Genomic DNA, 17,512 nt, shown 5'->3' with positions numbered 1-17,512 from the left:
TAACCACCTACTACTGGAGCCCCTAACAGAATCCCTCTTTTAGCTCAAGTGACACTGCTGTGGTGCTAATGGTCTCAAGTTCAAACCCCGTCCTAAAGACCGGTGGATGGGTATGGCTGTCAAATGTCGACAGAAATAAATAAAAAATATTCAACTGTTTGTTGGATCCTCTTCTTAATGACTCTGATCTAACTAAATTAGGCTAGAAGTTTCTTGAGCACAGGCTGTTTTATGCAATAAATAGCACTTCTAGCTGGGAAGCAATATTGTGAGGCTGGTCTCTGCTGGGGGTGGGCGGGTGTTGGTGTTGTAAAGAACTGATTTTTCGCTTCTATGGCAATTTCAAGAGTTTGACAACAAAAATGTTTGGTTTCGGATCAAAAAGCGAAAAAATTCCATGCACTGAAGCATTGAAAAAGAATTCATTTCAAACGCAATGAAATGGTCTGTTTCAATTCTGGCCCCTTTAAAATGTTTTGGATTTAAAAAAAAAAATGAAATGCAAAAGCAATTTTGAAACCAGAAGTTGTTTCAAATTTAACAAAACGCTGTGTTTAGAAAATGCTGAAATGAAACATGCTGATGATTTTGGAATCCTCTCCCCCCCAAGATGAACAGCAGCAGCAGCAAGACTGACATGAATTCACAGAACATTTTGATGTCACTGAAGCTGCATTTTTTTTTTAAATGAAAAAAGGGTTCAGCCGAAAAACGTCGTTCAGCTGTTCTACTCTGGCACTCCCGCTGTAATTTATCCTTTGTGTTATGGTTAGCACCTAAAGGCCAGGACCTCACTGTGCTTGGTCGTCTGTAAATGGACAGTTCCTGTCCTGCAGATCTATCCCCCGGAATGGGAAATGCAGATGTTATTGAGATATTTATCCTGCTGGGTGTTCTCCTGTTTCTGGGTGTCACTCAAGAGAGCTAAAAAGTAAAGATTCCACTGAAAGTTCAATGGCTTAATTGGATTAACCCTATCAATGATCAGACTGATTGACAGGTCTGAGGGGTGGAATGACCCATCTACTAATATATCAGGTGGGTAAATCAGACTCATAGAATACTAGAGCTGGAAGCGACCTCAAGAGGTCATCAAGGCCAGTACCCTGCCCTCACTGCAGGACCAAACACCATAGATCATCCCTGACGGATATTTGTCTAACCTGCTTTTAAGTATCGCCAATGATGGAGATTCCACAACCTCCCTAGGCAATTTATTCCTGTGCTGACCCGTCCTAACAGTTAGGAAGTTTTTCCTAATGTTCAACTTAAGCCTCCTTTGCTGCAATTGAAGCCCACTGCTCCTCATCCTATCATCAGAGGTTGAAGAGAATACATTTTCTCCCTCTTTCTTGTAACACCCTTTCAGGTACTTGAAAGCTGTGACCATGTCCCCGCTCAATCTTCTCTTTTCCAGACTAAACAAACTCAGTTCTTTCACAGGTAGGGTGAGCACCCGTCCCGTATTGGGCAGGACGGTCCTGTAGCTGGGACACCAAAAAGGCATCCCAACTTTTTTTTTTTTTAAAAGGGACTCATTGTCCCATATTTGCCCTCCCCACACCCCCGCCTTGGGAAAGCAGGGGGAGCGTGGGCAGCTGCCACTCCCCAGGGCTCCCAGGGAGGCTGGCAGCTGCGGCTTCCCCGGGGCTCCGAGATATGGTCACCCTACTCATAGGTCACATTTTCTAGACCTTTAATCATTATAGTTGTTCTTCTCTGGAGCGTCTCCAATTTCTCCCCATCTTTCCTGCTATGTGGTGCCCAGAACTGGACACAGTACTCAAACTGAGGCCTCATCAGCGCAGAATAGAGCAGAGGAATTACTTCTCATGTCTGGCTCACAAAGCTCCTCTTAATTCCTTCCCAGAACAATGTTTGGGTGTTTTGCAACAGTGTCATAATATTGACCCATATTTAGCCTGTGGTCCAACATGGCCCCTATATCCTTTCCTGCAGTGCTCCTTCCTAGACAGTCACTTCCCGTTTTATGCGGGTGAAATGACTGTGCTTTCCTAAGTGAAGTACTTTGACCTTATTCTTATTGAATGTCATCCTATTTACTGCCAATCATTTCTGCAGTTTGTCCAGATCATCATGAATTCTGACTCTCCCCGCCAAAGCACAAGCACCCCTCCCAGCTTGGTATCATCTGCCGACTTGAGAAGCGCACTCTCAATGCCAATATCTAAATTGTTGATGAAGATATTGAACAGAACCGGTCCCAGCACTGATCCCTATAGAACAATCCACGTGTTGTGTTCTTCCAGCGTAACTGTCAACCATTGATAATTATGCTCTGAGAATGGCTATCCAACCAGTTATGTGCCCACCTTACAGCAGCCCCATCTACTTTGTATTTCCCTGGTTTGGCGACATCGCCTTGGTTTTGAGCCAATGGCTCAGATGAACATTGCTGGTTAGTTCATACCACAGATGAGTCAAACCCTGTGAAGAGCCCCAAGCTCTGACTACATGGAAGCTGGATCCCGGATATGACTTAGGCCTTCCTCTATGTACAGTATGGCTAGTGCAGTCATCAGCCAAATAGCCACGTGAACTTACCCTGCGGAGGGTTTGGTTGCTGGCTGATCCCTTGACCCAGCTGATCCGTGAGCCACAACTGCATCCTGATGAAAGGTTCCCGGCCTTTCTGGGTCAGCTTGCTCCATGGTTTGGGCCTGGACAGCATGTCGCTCACGCTTCCTTGAGACAAGCCCAGCACCTACAGCAGGGTCATGGTGGGAGAGGTGGGATGGCACAGTTAGCGTTCTCTTCAGGCACTCTCAAGTGACTGGACGCAGGAGAGGGGCAGCTGGGAGAAATAACGGCCTAGGATACCCAGGAGGGTCTGACAGTCCCTTCTGCCCTTGAGTGGTTGAAATCTTTCCTCTGCCTCATGTCAACCTAGTGTTCAGTGGGAGACTCTGGCCACTGTGCGCCCCACATACCAAGGCAGGAGACAGAGCTGGTGTTCCCGGCATCATGCTGTCACGCCCTGCACCCCAGTTCAGAGCCTGTGCTGGGAGCTCGCAGCCCTGGCGGAAGGCAGCGTGAGGCCATCCGTGTGACCTCCTGATTGCTCCAAGCCAGCATAATAGAGTCAACCCCCAGGGCTGCTCTAAACACGGGTGCCCTCACCAGCTCCCCCGCCCCCCATGGGCAAACTCTTCCACTGCCAGCAGGTGGAGTCTGCCCGGTGTGCAGGGCTCCCCAGGCCATCCTGTGTGTGTGAACTCTCTCAGGAGGCTGCGGGGCTTCTCTGGCTCAGGTACAGGCAGGGGCTGCAGGGGACAGAGTCCCACCCTGCAGTTCATCCAGGATCTGTGGGCGCCAGGGCTGTGTTCCTAGCACTCGGAGGAGGGTCTGGACCACAAGCGTCTCTAGAGCCCCTTGCTCCCAGCCCGGGCACCAGGCCTCGCTCCACACGCACTGTGCCGTGCCGGCAGAGCAGAGCGGCAGCCAGAACAGAGGCGATGCTGCTCCGTTAGCGCATCCCCAGAGAGACTCCTCCCCGGCCGGCGCCGCCAGCACCCGGCACCGCCAGCCATGAGCCCGGTGCATGGGAGAGCTCCATCCAGACGTGGCCAAGGCCCTTCCACAGGGGTGCTGTGCTTCTGGCCATCCCACCCCGGGCCTGGGCACAGTTCAGAGGGCTGGTGGGGAGGGCAGGGGTAGGAAGGGGCAGACAGGGCCTTGTTGTTTGGAGCGGAGGGGAAGCTGTGGCTGGCGGCAGGGCGAGGCCCTGGCACGGCAGGGAGCCAGGGCTACCCCTGGGAAAGGCACAGCAGGGGAGGCAAAGCTGAAAGCAAGAAGGCCCCACGCCTTGTGACAGGGCCTGGGCTTTTTCTGGGATACTTTCCCCACCTCCCAGAGAAACGGGTTCATATTCCCTGTCCCCAGCCAGCCAGTCACCCACCGGTCTCCAGCCCCATGGAGTGGGTTTTCGGGGGCATGCCTGCCCCTTGCTAGCACGGGCAGTCCATGCCGCGAGCATCGGAGGGTGGGCGGAGAGCAGCAACAGCTGGGAATGGACAAAAATTTCCCCTGCCCCCAGCAGCCCCTCCCCCGTTGTGGGGAAAGAGGGGGGCTGCTCCGCTGGGGGCGAAGCGTAAACCCTTCCCCGTGGCACTGGAGGGGAGGGGAGATGCTGGGGGCCCTGTGGCTCTGCCAGCAGAGAAGACCAGAGCGGGAAGCCGGGCTTTAAACCGGGGCCTGCTTGGGCTCCGGGCGCCAAACAGCCCCTGGGCCAGCCCCAGGCAGGTCGGTACCTTTTCCCCGAAGATCCTCTGGCAGATTCCGTTCTTGGCCAGTTTCTCCTTCACCTGCCTGGTCAGCTCCAGGGTGTCCACCTCCCGGTACATGTACATCTCATACTGCTCCGGGGTGAGCGGGGGCACGGTGGGTTTCAGGGTGCGCGGGACGTAGGCCGGGTAATAGGAGAGGCGGCTGGCGCTCTGCGGCTCCGGGCCGGCCCCTTCGGACTTCATCTCCACCACTTTGTGGGGCTCCTCCTCGCTCCCCGCAGGCAGCTCCTCCTCGCTGGGCTCTCCCCGCGGCCAGGCCCGCCCGTTGGCCAGGCTGGAGTAGCTGGAGGAGGAGGAGGAGAGAGACGGCGAGACAGAGGTGTAGGGCCGGCTGAGCAGGCTCCTCTCGGAGGCCCAGTGCTGGTCAAAGTAGGAGCCGGCCTCTCCGATCTCCGACTTCACCTTGCGGATGATGCTCTGCACGAAGGCGGCCGGGGAGAGCACCGTCAGGGAGGTCTGCGTGGAGGCCGAGCTGGCGCTGGTGCCCAGCGGCCCCTCCTCCTGCTTGATGTAGGCCTGGACGACGTTCTGGCTGACGGTGGCCAAGGTGGAGCGCTCCGTGGGCGGCGTGGCCACGGGCCGGCTGCTGCCGCCAGACTCCATCTCCAGCAGAGCCTGCTGCTGGGCCTGCATCTCCCGCCGGGCCTGCTCCAGGATGCTTTTAATGGCCTCTTCTGAGTTGCTGTTGCCGTTGGCGACCACCTGGGGAGCAGCTGAGCTCTTGGTTTCACCTGGGAGCGAGGCAGACAAGGCAGGAGTGAGGAGGCAGGGAAAGGGGACTGCCTGGGACTGAGAAGCGGCACCTCACTGGGCGTAGGGCAGGCCCCACTGACTCCCTGCAGGCCAAGACAGGCCCGGAGAAGTTTTCAGGACACGGGTTCCGTTCTAGAGCCTCCACTCCACGTCTGAGAGTGGACTGCACCGGACGGAGCTGGGGCGTGGCCTGCTGGTGGCATCAACTCTCCCGGACCCAGCACTGGCCTCTCCGCACAGGAGACGGGAGGACCACCATCTCGGCTAACACACCGGGACTTTAACCAGGGACTTGCAGAGCTGAACGCACGAGCTGCCACAGCTTTAACAGGAACACCAGCCCTCCCTAGCTGGGGCTGTAACAGACTTGCTCAGCTGCCTCTAGGGACTCTTTGGCCAGGCGCTCCGAGATCTACAGCCGGAAAGTGCTAACAACTCTCAGCGGTAGCAGGGCACCGCAGGGCCGGACTCGACACAAGCCAGGGATTAGCTGGTTGTAATTGCATTGGAAAGAAATGCCTGCAAATGATGCCTTTGGGCAGCAGAGAGCCAAGGGCTGCCCTAGCCTTCATGGACAAGGCTGTTCAGAACATGCGTCTGTGTGTTTCATGGAGAGCCGCCCCCTGAAATCCCTTATGGGGGGTTGTGTGAGGAGGAGCTGAGGGTCTGCCCCCTACATTAAAGACACAGGCTGAGTGCACTTACCACCACCATCTCTTTATGTAAGAGCTATGTTTATTAAAAATCATTAACAACTAACCCAGCTCTTGCCTACCAATAGGATAATATTGATTATCAGGGCTGGCGACAGACTTTGCCGGCCCTGGGCAACGTTGAGGAGGGCTTGGCTTTGGGTCCTCTGGAAGGGGTGGGGCCTCAGGCACAATGGGCGGGGCTAGGGACAGCCAGTCCTCAGCCACCACCTGGACCACACCACATCTCCCTCAATCAGCCCTCAGCGCTGCCCGGTCTGCAGCGTACAGGGCACTGGCAACAACTGAAAGGGCCCAGGGCTCTGACACCTGCTGCTACTGCAGCCTGCTACCCTGGGCCCTTTTAAATTGCTGGGACCCTGGGCAAAGAGCTGCTGATTGTAGAGCATGGGGTTATTTCAGGGGGCAGTCTGGAACAATAGTTCGAAATCTAGAAGGACAGGGTGGGTGAGACAATAGCTTGTTGGCAAAAGAGACAAGCTTTCCCAGAGCTCTTCTGGTCTCCTTCTCCACCCTAACTTGCTCCAATAAAAGATAAATGATATAACCTCTGTCTCTCTCATATCCTGGGACCAACCTGGCTAGCACAATACTGCAAACAACAATGGAAGCTATTTATAGATCTATGCACCCTCCGCAGGGGGAAAAAATCACCGAAGATCAATCTAACCCTCCTCACTGAGGTGTCATGCACTGCGTCACCCTGGGCAACATCCTCTGCAGAGAACAGAAGCTGAATGTTTGTAGGTGGAGAGGGAACAATGATAAGCTATTTTTGCAGATAGTATTAATTCTTTGAAAGACTGGGTTATGTAACAGACAAACGCAACCTAAGGACGGCCTGTTAATACACAGGGAAAGGACAGGGAAAACTTTTCCATTGTTTGTATCCCCCCAGCTCTCCAGTTTCTTAATCGTGTTCCCTTGGGGGCTGAAATTTCACACAATCACTCCCTCACGTGTCATGAACTGGACATCCCAAAATCACAAGACGCTTTGGAAAATCGTGGCCAGATCCAGAGGGGAGTACGGACCGCAATGCAAATATCTACAGAAAGAATGCAATTAATCTCTATTAACGGGATATGCGGTTAAAACCCCAGAAGTCAGGAAAAGCAGATGTATGGTGCACACACAGAATAGACTGTTGCTCATTTAGTGAGAGGCAGCATATGTGCAGGGCCCTAGCCATCACCTTCACAGTGGAGGAGGAACCAGCAATATGGTGTCTAGGATTACCCAGAGTAGAACAACTTATATGTATATACGTACACCAGGCCTGGAACAGAGGGGGTCAAACAGCATGCAGATCAATCCCTTCTTTGTGGGGTTCTCAGTCCATCTCAATGCCTAGTTTTCAAAACAATTCTGCCACAGGAACTGACTCAACTCCGGCTTTGTCTGCACTAGCACTTTTGTTGGTCAGAAGAGTGAAAAAAAAAAACCCACTTGCTAACCAGCTCCCTGACTGACATAAATTTTAACCAAGAAAAGTAAGGTCGGCACAGCACTATGTTGGAAAAAAGAGGCTCTCCTGATGACACAGTGAACGTCACTCCTTGGTGGTGGTTTCATTATGCCAGCAAGCACCGTTCCCTCTAATTTTTTCCATCCCTGGCCAGAATAAATTTTGTTATGTACAGCACGACATGTGTGGGTGTGCACCACCCAAAGAAACACACACTGCCGGCTGTGGGTAGTTTGCTCGTCAGCTGGGCGACACCTGCACCTCCCCTGTGTGGCCGTCCAAGCATTCAGCCTACGGGGAACACTGCCAACAAGAGAGCTCTCTTCTGTTGGCAAAGAGGAGATATAGGGGAGAAATTAGAGCAGCATAGATAACTGTAGTGGTAGAGCTAGAGATACTGTGTGATCTAATTTTTATCGTTGCTTTGATCCTTAAATTCTAACATTCTTATGTTAAGCTTTATCCCTGCAGTCTAGTTTTTGACATTTCCTTTCCCTTTTTTTTTAAATGCCTCTGCTTCATATTGTTAGCACGGAAATCATCCCAATATGGAAGTGATGTTTGTATCTTATGAAAGAGAAGGGGACAGAGGAGTTTCCATGTTGGCCGGTATAATGTGTCTGGAGTCAGTCTCCTGCATTTCTGGATGACTGGCAGCAATCCATATGTCCACATGATACTTCCTGTATCTTCACAAGGGATTTCTGATGTTCTAACACATCGATAATTTTTAAATCCTCTTGTAACTTGAGTCATTTTACATCAACCGTCTTAATAAAATTCCCCTTTACACACACACACACCCAGCTTGGAAAACGTCTGCTCTAATGGGATGGATTTGGAAGTCGGCAGCACACAAAATCAGAGCATTCATCTGGGCAGAAGTGCCCAGAAAGGCATTATGTTTTGCCTGGCACATACAAAGCCAGTATTCTATTTCTACCACTGCAAAATAAGCACCCACTAAAGATTATGCCAATATGCAAAAGTGTTTGCTTTCCTGGCCTGTTTTCCCACCATTCTCATCTAATTTAATTCTTGGGTTTCTGCTTTGTCAGCAGACTACCTATTTTAAAGCGTTTCACTTCTTGTAACTGACTCTGAACACAGCTGGCTTAACGATTCCTCGTGTCACATGGATTGTGCATTCTCATTTGATCATCTGTTTCGGAGGGGGAAAAAGGTTAGATACGAAGTTTTTAAAAGATCACATACAACAGCAACTCAGTGTACATTTGCCCTTTTGTAAGCAAGGAGGTGAACCATGGAAAAGTGTTCTCTCTCTAACGCCACTGAAATGGTTTGTTTCCATCGCTCTCCCCTACGGTCACAAACCCACACCAAAGGTTTCATTTTTTTATTACACCTGTGTGTGTGGATTGGCAAACTGATGCTCTTGCAGTTCTACTAAGAATCAGCTTCAGTCCAACGGCAGGATCATGCCACAGTAGGATAGATTCTTCTTCAAAGACAGGAAACTACCAGAAAAGCCCAACTGTAGAATTACTCCCAGAATGAGAGCTGCTTCTCAGCCTGTGTCCAGCAGACGGCACCAGGCACCTCATGCATTTCCACAGACCTCTGGGAAAGGAAGTGTTGGATTTTATACCTATCTTGCTCAGGATTTAGGCGTTCTAAGAATACCAGTGAACTAATTTTAAAGGGACACTTCCCGATTAAGAACAATCAGGCTAACGCTTTCAAACTGGAGGCTTGAAGAGAAGCTCTTAAATTCAGAATGATGGTTGTCACCTTCAGATTGGTACCCAAGTTGGATGCTTTCAGCCACGAAGTTTAGCAAAATGTCTCAGGTTTTGAAAAAGGAATAGTTTTGGAGTTCCAACAGGAGACATCCTAAGCAGGGCTTGGTCTTCAGAAAGCCAGGGGCAGCCATTCGCTGGCAGTCACACCCCACTAAGCTAGGTATTTAAAAATGGAGGTGCTGAAAAATCACTGGACTGGATGGACAATAATGCTAGTGAGTGGGCAGCCGGAGCAGCCCTCCTTTGTCTCAGTGGGCTGCAAGATTGAAAATCAGTCATGTGCAGCAACCGTGACCCCATGGATAGGATGAAATATACATGGCAGGCTGAATATTTCAAAACAAGGAGAAATGCTTTAATCAGTCATGTACTCATAGAACCCTTGTCAACTTCGAACAATAACAAAACAACATTTCCACTAACTTTACTACATCACGCCCCTGACTGTCCTCTTCCTCAGCTCTTCTCACAAGCGGGTTCTCTCCCCCCAGCACTATCGATTGGCTGATTCGCACCTGGTCCCCACCAGTCCCCTTCCTCCCAGAGCTTTAACGCTGCAAATCAGCTGATTCCTAACACTCAGGAAGTGCAGGGAGGGAGAGGAGTAGGTAAACATGGGCTCCCCGGTGGGTGAGCGGGGTGTGGGGGCTGCAGGTTGCCCACCACGGCACTAGACGCTTTGGAAAACCCTGTGCACAGGCTAACCCTGGGGATGAAATAGAGAAGGTGTTTGGTTTTCAGTCTCCTGCGGGTTGCTTTACTGGTGGCGTTTCCCCCGGCTTACCAGCGCTGAAGGATGGGTCGGTTTCACTTCCCATCCCTGTGTGTATGAACACCAAGGTGCCAGGTGGGACGCCAGCAGAGCTGGGCGCTGTTCATTCAGGTTACACAAAAAAATCAGTCAAATCTGTTCCCGGTTTTGCTCAGCTTGGAAGCAGCAATAACTGGAACGGGCACACCCCCCATCTGACTGGCACGAGGCTGCCTCCCTGCTGGTGATCGAGTGCTGGGATGGGTACTCACAGGTCTATTACTGTTCTCATTTACTATCGGTGTGGCTGACAGAATGACCGGCTGACCCCTCTTCGCATCCTCCTCCTGCACCCACAATGGTTTTGCTCTTTGAACAAGTCTGGGGGGACTCTGTTTTCTGGGTGAGGTATCTCAGGAGGAGGGGAACTGCCAGAGAGAAGTGGGCCCAGACCCTGCCTCCTTGGGCTGGTTCAGCTCCCACATATTACTGTGTCAGCAGAGTGGCATAAATCCAGGGCACACCCTGAGGAACCCACATGTGCCCGATGGAGCTTCGCCTGGCTCCATGACTGCCCCACCTACCTCCCTTCTGAGACTCAATCTCCTTCTTTGCTTGCTCCAGGATATTTTTGATGGCATCGTCGGAGCCGGTCTCTGGAGTTCGAATCCTCGGAGTAATGCTGCCTGAGCAAAGAGGCACGATAACAGATTTGTCACTGGTGCGGTTTTTACAAGCTCAACTGGGTACGTCAGGAAGTATGTATGGAGGCTCCTGCTGGGTTATTTTTGGGAATGCCAGTTTTAAGAGAACTTCACTCCCCATTAGTCGCTAGCAAGACTGAAGAGAGGCCAGGTATCTTGCTGTCAGTTTTTGCCTCATTCATTTCCCGCACCAGGCCGCACAGCCTCCTCCCTCTTCCCACTGCCACCTTGTTTGAAGGGCACTGAAATCCCATCTGCAACGAAGCCAGGACCACACGAACGGAGCAGGAAGGCTGGAGTCGGGGGGTGGGTGACTGCACATTGGGAATTAACCTCACTTCCGGGCAAATAAACTTTAGGGCGGTGTTTCCCAACTTTTCCCTTTTGGTACCCCCAAGCACCCCTCCAAACGGATCATGGACCCCCCCCCCCCATCAAAGCCAATTCCAGCTGTTCTGTACACTTCATTAAATGGAAGAGGAAACCGCAACACAGAGTTTCAGACAGCCACTAACAACGTTCCTGGAAGATGTGAAAGTAACAATTGATTGAAACATTGCAATTGATTTAAAACTCATTTTCTATGATAGTTTTTATAGCTCTTTTATTTTTTTTTCCCATGGAGCCCCTGCAACACCCTCGCAAACCCCAGGTCGGGAACCACTGGCCTTGGGGGATTTCACAGCACGGTGTTCGCAGCTCAGCCACCCCTGCCAGCGCTGCTTGGCCATGAGACAGGGACACAAGAGAATAAGGGGTTAATCCTGGCTCCCCCTTCCCCCGGAAGGGCTACATATTGGCTGCCTGGGAGGTACAGAGACAAAGTGCCTTTGGGAGCCTCAGGCTGCGAAGCTGGTATAGATCCCACTGTCCTGTTATAACTGTTCTCCCGGCTGTGACTGACGCCTCCTCCTGAGCCTTCCTCTGCCTTCCTTGCCCTTCGTTGGCAGAGAGGCTGAGGGCCCATCAGGCCACAGGTACCGAGCTACCCGGCCTGCTGTCGTGAAGATGTCAGCGATCAGGGTCTGCATGGGTGTTCTCATACCCAGACACTGCAGTGATGGGCCCAGAAGAGGAGCTAGTGAAGTGCTGGTCCCTTAAACATGAGAATAAGTTGCCTGAGGAGGCTGTGGAATCACCACCACTGGAAATATCTTAGAGTAGGTTAGACAAACATCTGGCAGGGATGGCACAGGATGATCTGCGAGGGCAGGGCCTGGATGGAATGACCCCTTCGCGTCCCTTCCAGTTCCAGTGCTCTATAATTCTGTTTCTATCACACATGCCCATTCTGGCCCTTGCTCAACAAGCCTGTGTGTTTTAGAGTCATGTGCTGCCTTGGCCATGCTAGACTCTCGAGAGGTATGTTAGCAGGAGCTGAACTGATCAAATTAAAAGCCTCAAAGGGAGGCCGGGTGTTAGCTCAGCCAGCTTAGCCTGTGTCCAAGGTAGTTTCTGACTGCACAAGGGCCATCACACCTGCCAGGACACACAAGCTAAAAATCACTCCTCAAGCATCGGCTGTGACCTGTCCAGCCCCAGCCCTGGCACTAAATAGCGGTGGTTGGTCACCCCTGCATGAGCCGGTGCTTGCCCCCAGGTTGAGGGTTAAAGCTTTGCGAGAAGGCAGCAGAGAGCAGACATTCCTAAGGGTCTTGCAAGCCAGGCTTTGCTCGGGACATGCCCCCGAAATACCCGTGGGTGCTACTGGCTCTCTCGAGAACGGCCCATCTCCCCAGATCTTCCACTAGCAATGTAGCAGTAGGATGCTTCCATTTGTTAGGGTCCCGGGTCTGCTGGAATCCCCCAGTCACGCTGACACCCAAGCGACTCTCCCAGCGGCACGGCCAGCAACGATGCAGAGTTTTAAACCAGCCTGAGCATCCCTGGGCGTGGTCGCCAAGCTGCTCAGAGGTTAAGTGGGGTTTTTATCCCCTGGGATCCCACAGTGGGCAGATCAGGGCGCATGGACCTGGGAGAAACGGACCAGCCTTGTAATGCAGAACAACACCTCCAGAATACCTGTGCCAGAGCGTTCTAGCTGTTCTGCAATAACTCCCCATGGGAATGTGATTTTATTCTGGGACAGTTTCTCCAAGAACGGGTTAGACCAGAGGTTGGCCACCTGCAGCTCCGGAGGTGCGCGCGCGCGTGTGTGTATGTGTGTGTTGTTCTTCAAATAGAGGTTACAAAAGGCCTGGCTTGTATAAAAAGTATCTGCTAAGGACCGTCCTGCATCCATGTGCAACCTGACTCCTGAAGTATTGATACTGCAGCCGAATTTGAAAAAACGGCTCTTCTCGCTATTTTGTTTGCTGACCCCTGGGTTAGAAAAGCACCTGATCAGAGAAGATCCAGGTATACTGGGCCCTGCCTCTGTGTGGGGTGATGGACTCCTGAGGTTCCTTCCTGTCCTATATTTTCTGGTTCCAGAGCAGCTCTGCTGGTCAATTTCCCCATGCAGACCAGCCCTTCGAAGCGAAGGAAAAAAAAAAAAAACCAGTCTGGATTACATATAGCTCCGGCAGCAGCTCATCTTGGCTACGTCTACACGTGAAGGCTACATCGAAGTAGCCTATTTCGATGAATAACGTCTACACGTCCTCCAGGGCTGGCAACGTCGATGTTCAACTTCGATGGTGCTCAGCCCAACATCGAAATAGGCACAGCGAGGGAACGTCTACACGCCAAAGTAGCACACATCGAAATAAGGGAGCCAGGCACAGCTGCAGACAGGGTCACGGGGCGGACTCAACAGCAAGTCGCTCCCTTAAAGGGCCCCTCCCAGACACACTTTCATTAAACAGTGCAAGATACACAGAGCCAACAACTAGTTGCAGACCCTGTATATGCAGCACGGACCCCCAGCTGCAGCAGCAGCAGCCAGAAGCCCTGGGCTAAGGGCTGCTGCCCACGGTGACCACAGAGCCCCGCAAGGGCTGGAGAGAGAGTATCTCTCAACCCCCCAGCTGATGGCCGCCATGGAGGACCCCGCTATTTCGATGTTGCGGGACGCGGATCGTCTACACGTCCCTACTTCGATGTTGAACGTCGAAGTAGGGCGCTATTCCCATCCCCTCATGGGGTTAGCGACTTCGACGTCTCGCCGCCTAACGTCGATTTCAACTTCGAAATAGCGCCCAACACGTGTAGACGTGACGGGCGCTATTTCGAAGTTACTGCCGCTACTTCGAAGTAGCGTGCACGTGTAGACGCAGCTCTTGACTGCAGCCGTTATCACTTGGAACACTAACAGATGCGCCAGCTTAGCCCCTTTCCCCTCCTGCTGCAACACAGAACTGTGCCTCCTATGGTACAGCAAAGACCCAGCAGCTCACATGCCTTCTGCGACACCACCCGCCATCTGGCTTTTCGTTTGCGAAGAACTAGAGGCCAGGAAGTGTGGGAGAGGCTGGCTGGAGCATGAGGACAGAGCTACTCCTGCACCAGGCGACTGCAAGAGCCACCCCTCCTCCAGGCCTCCGCAAACACTGCAGGGCTGGGAGTTTGTTTCTGGCAGATGAGGCAGGGATGCTCAGCTCTCAGCTTTCCAGGTATCTCCCCCAGGCTAAGATGAGACTTGTAACGTGCCTGGGAAATGCTGATGTCGGTCGTTTCTGGGGTGAGGCGCGCTGATGTGACCCAGACCCCTGGGTTCTGCCCAGCCAGGCTTAGCACCAGTGGAGCTATGGGAAAATGCTGCTAGTCGGATGCTGCCAGGGACGGGTTTTGTGCCAGTTGGCTCTTGGTCATGGCCGCGGCAGCTCAGCGAGTCACTCTGGCATGTCATGTGGCCAAAGCCACAACGGGCCTGCCGGCGGGAGGGAAGAGGCTGCAAAAGGGGTCAGATCGATCGCTGAATGGCCAGGGCCTCCTGGATAAACGGAGCAGCAGCATCTTCAGAGTCCCTTTGCTGTGCGTCCAGGGCTACGTCCAGAGCCGGAAGTTACTCTCAGCAGCGAGCTCCTAGGCTGCATACACAGCAGGTGACGTGCTCACCCCAGTCTAGGTGACCTGTATACTTGTCACTACTGGGGGTGGGGGGGGGCGTGTGTGCTGATTTTATCAATGGGTTTAGCCCAGTCTGAAAGAGCGTGGGGAGAGCCGGGTGTGTTTAGGGATTTCAGTCTGCAGGTGTTCAGTGCTGAAAGGCCTGGGAGCCAGGGGCAGCCAGGCCCTAGAGAAGTAAGAACATAAAGACAGCCTGACTGGGTCAGACCAAAGGTCCACCCAGCCCAGTGTCCTGTCTTCTGACAGTGGCCACTGCCTGGTGCCCCAGAGGGAATGGTCAGAACAGGGAACACCAAGTGATCCGTCTCTTGTCGGGCATTCCTGGCTTCTGACAAACAGGAGAGGGACACCACCCCTGCCCACCCTGGCTAATAGCCACTGACGGACCTGTCCTACACGGACTTGTCTCATTCTGTTTTGAACCCTGTAAAGTCCTGGTCTTCGCGACACCCTCTGGCCAGGAGTTGCACAGGTTAACTGCGCGTTGCCTGCAGAAACACTTCCTCTCTTTTTAAAACCTGCTACCTACGAATTTCCTCGGGTGACCCCTAGTTCTTGTGCGATGGGAACAAGTAAATAACTTCTCCCTAGTCACTTTCTCTACCCCGCTTACAGACCTCTGACATATCCACCCTTTGACTCCCCCACTTTCTAAAACGAAAGGTCCCAGTCTTTTAATCTCTCCTCCTCTGGCAGCTGTTCCAAAACCCAACAAATACCAGCCCAGGTCAGCTCCTCAATAAAAGTGACCTGTGTTTTCCAGCATCTGCCTGCAGGAGCCACAGCACCTGGCCAAGTCTCACACTGCTAATCTGCAAAGGAAGTAACATCCCCCCCTGCTGGCAGAGCTGGTTGAGTTTGTGGCCCGGGGGCAGGGCTGGGGAGACAGACTACCTGGCTTCTAATCCAGTGTTGCTGCGCACTTTGTGTGCCCTGAGACAAGTCGCTGCCCCACCGTGCCTCAGTTTCCCCCGCAAGAGGGAGGGCTAAGGCCGTGTCTGCCACCTTCCCCGACGCGGAGGCCTTAGGGACCGGCTGGAGATGATTATTTAATAGCAGAGGAAGCGCTGCACTGCACATCCTCCGGCACGTTGATTGGGATGCCCTGAAACGGCGCGATGAATAATTAAAAGCCACTTGTCAGAAGAAATGAATAAAGCGCATTCAGTGGTGGCAGGGGCTCAGCGCCTGGCTGGATTGGACCCTGGCCTGCCGTTCACACGCAGCAGGGCTGTCTCCTCCCAGCTGCTACGGCATGCAGGGAGGTCCCCCCGGGGCTTTCTGGGCCATGGAATCAGCCCCGGCCTGGCACAGCCAACAGCCTGCGTTCCGCCCTCCCTCCCTCTTCCCTCCGCCTCTGGGCCACTCACCTCGCTGGCGCACCTGGATGGTCCTCAGCGCCAGCACGTTCTGCTCGTCGGCGAGGAACTGCTTCATCTTGATGAACGGCTCCTTCCCCTTCACCGTCAGCTTGCGCCAGGGCTTGGGCCTGGCCAGGATCTCGCTGACCGAGCCCTGCGAGAGCCCCAGGACGTAGTGGCCGAAGACGCGCTGGCCGATGTTGTGTTTCAGCAGCTGCTCCTTGACTTGGAAGGCGATCTCGGCCGTGTCAAGCTGCTCCTCGTCAGCCGAGCTGGCGCTGCTGCCTTCCGACGGGTCGCTGGGCGGGCTTGAGTCGCTGGTGGGGGTGGCCTGGCTGGGGTGGGCGGGCGGTGCGGGGCCTTTGGTGGCGTAGAAGGGAGAGGGGAAGGCCAGAGTGCTGCTGCTCTCACTCTTGTAGGCCGGCGGTATCATCTGCTTGGGGAGCAAGGCCTCCGCTGTCCCCATACTGGGGAAAGGGGACAACGAGAAAGTCCTCTGGACTTCTTGGGCCACGGTGGGGGCGAGCAGAGGCTGGAGGGGGCTGGGGGAGGCAGGGTCTTCCCCGGGGGGCTGAGAGAGCTCCTGGGGAGAGGGGTAGGATGGCTCCGTGCCCAGGGAATCCTTCGCCAGCTCGTCCTCAGAGGGATCCTCCTCTAGAGACAAGAGAGAGACACGCACACTATAGCACAGGGCGCTCGGTCTGGGGCTGGTGTTCCCAGCTGTGTCGCTGCACCCGGACCAGTCCAGCAGGGACCACAACAGGCCCGGAGCCAGCGGGCTACGGCTCTGGCACGGCCACACCATCCGCACACCGGCTGGGGGCAGGGGTTGGACTAGGGGAAGGGGCAGCCAAGTGACTCCAAGCTGGGAGTTGCTGAGCTCTGTTTCGGTGGCTCCAGGTCGCAGGGGATGGAGCCGGGGCGGTTAAAACCCCACGGCTGGCCTGTGCCAGCTCAGGCTGTTGAACTGCAGGGTACGTGTTCCAGCTCAGTCTGGAGGTGGGAGGATCGTAGGGCTCTGGCTGCATCCCAGGAACACATAAGGCAGAGATTAACCTGTCCCTTAGCCCAAGCCCCCTAGTGCGAGTCAGCTGGCCGGGCCAGCTGGGGGCGTCTGAGGGCGCTGCAGACGCACCCGCTGGGCTGCCCTGCTGCTGGCAAGAAACCCGCTCCCCTGGACTTGTGCGCCAAGGGAGAGGCCAGCTCTGCCCCAGCCGCCCCAGAGACACGGGATGTAAGCTGACGAGCTCCTGACATCAGCCCTATAGCAGGGCCAGGGGAGAGACAGGGCCAGAGGGCTCTCTGCTCCAGGATTTGCCCCTCCTGGTCCCACGGAGCCTGGGCTGGCCCCTCTGTTGGCCAGGGGGCTTTCTCAGGCCTTTCCCCAAGGGAGAGCTGTGCCCCCAGCTAAACCCCCTGAGGGGACCCTCAGTACAATGACCACCGAGAGCAAAGGCCGACGGCCTCCAGGCTAACCCCTAGGACCTCCACTACACCGTCTCTCCACAGCTGCAAACGCACCTTCCAAAGGGGGGAGAAGGGCCAGCTGTGAGGAAACCACAGCAGAGCAGGGGGTGGGGGAATGATTTGGGGCTGACGCAGCCCTTCGGGCTCTGAAAACTCAGCTTCTCTCCACAGCCCTGCTACAGACACCTTGCGTGAGCTGGCACGAACCACCTCA

At 53.9% G+C, this 17,512-nt stretch overlaps 1 protein-coding gene across 1 annotated transcript in view; it reads right to left on the bottom strand.

The window, feature by feature from the left end:
- The window catches only part of CUX2 (cut like homeobox 2), a 242,604-nt gene that overhangs the window by 11,109 nt on the left and 213,983 nt on the right, over window positions 1-17,512 (bottom strand). The window contains exons 15-18 of the mRNA XM_075012452.1: window positions 15,841-16,485; window positions 10,340-10,441; window positions 4,272-5,038; window positions 2,566-2,725 (exon numbers count right to left, since the gene is read on the bottom strand). Coding sequence (XP_074868553.1) covers window positions 2,566-2,725; window positions 4,272-5,038; window positions 10,340-10,441; window positions 15,841-16,485 — 1,674 coding nt within the window. The remainder of the gene's footprint in view (window positions 1-2,565; window positions 2,726-4,271; window positions 5,039-10,339; window positions 10,442-15,840; window positions 16,486-17,512) is intronic.

This window comes from Carettochelys insculpta, chromosome 18 (genome assembly GCF_033958435.1).
Source record: "Carettochelys insculpta isolate YL-2023 chromosome 18, ASM3395843v1, whole genome shotgun sequence".
Lineage (NCBI taxonomy): Eukaryota > Metazoa > Chordata > Testudines > Carettochelyidae > Carettochelys > Carettochelys insculpta.
This window is presented reverse-complemented; position numbering and strand designations above follow the sequence as displayed.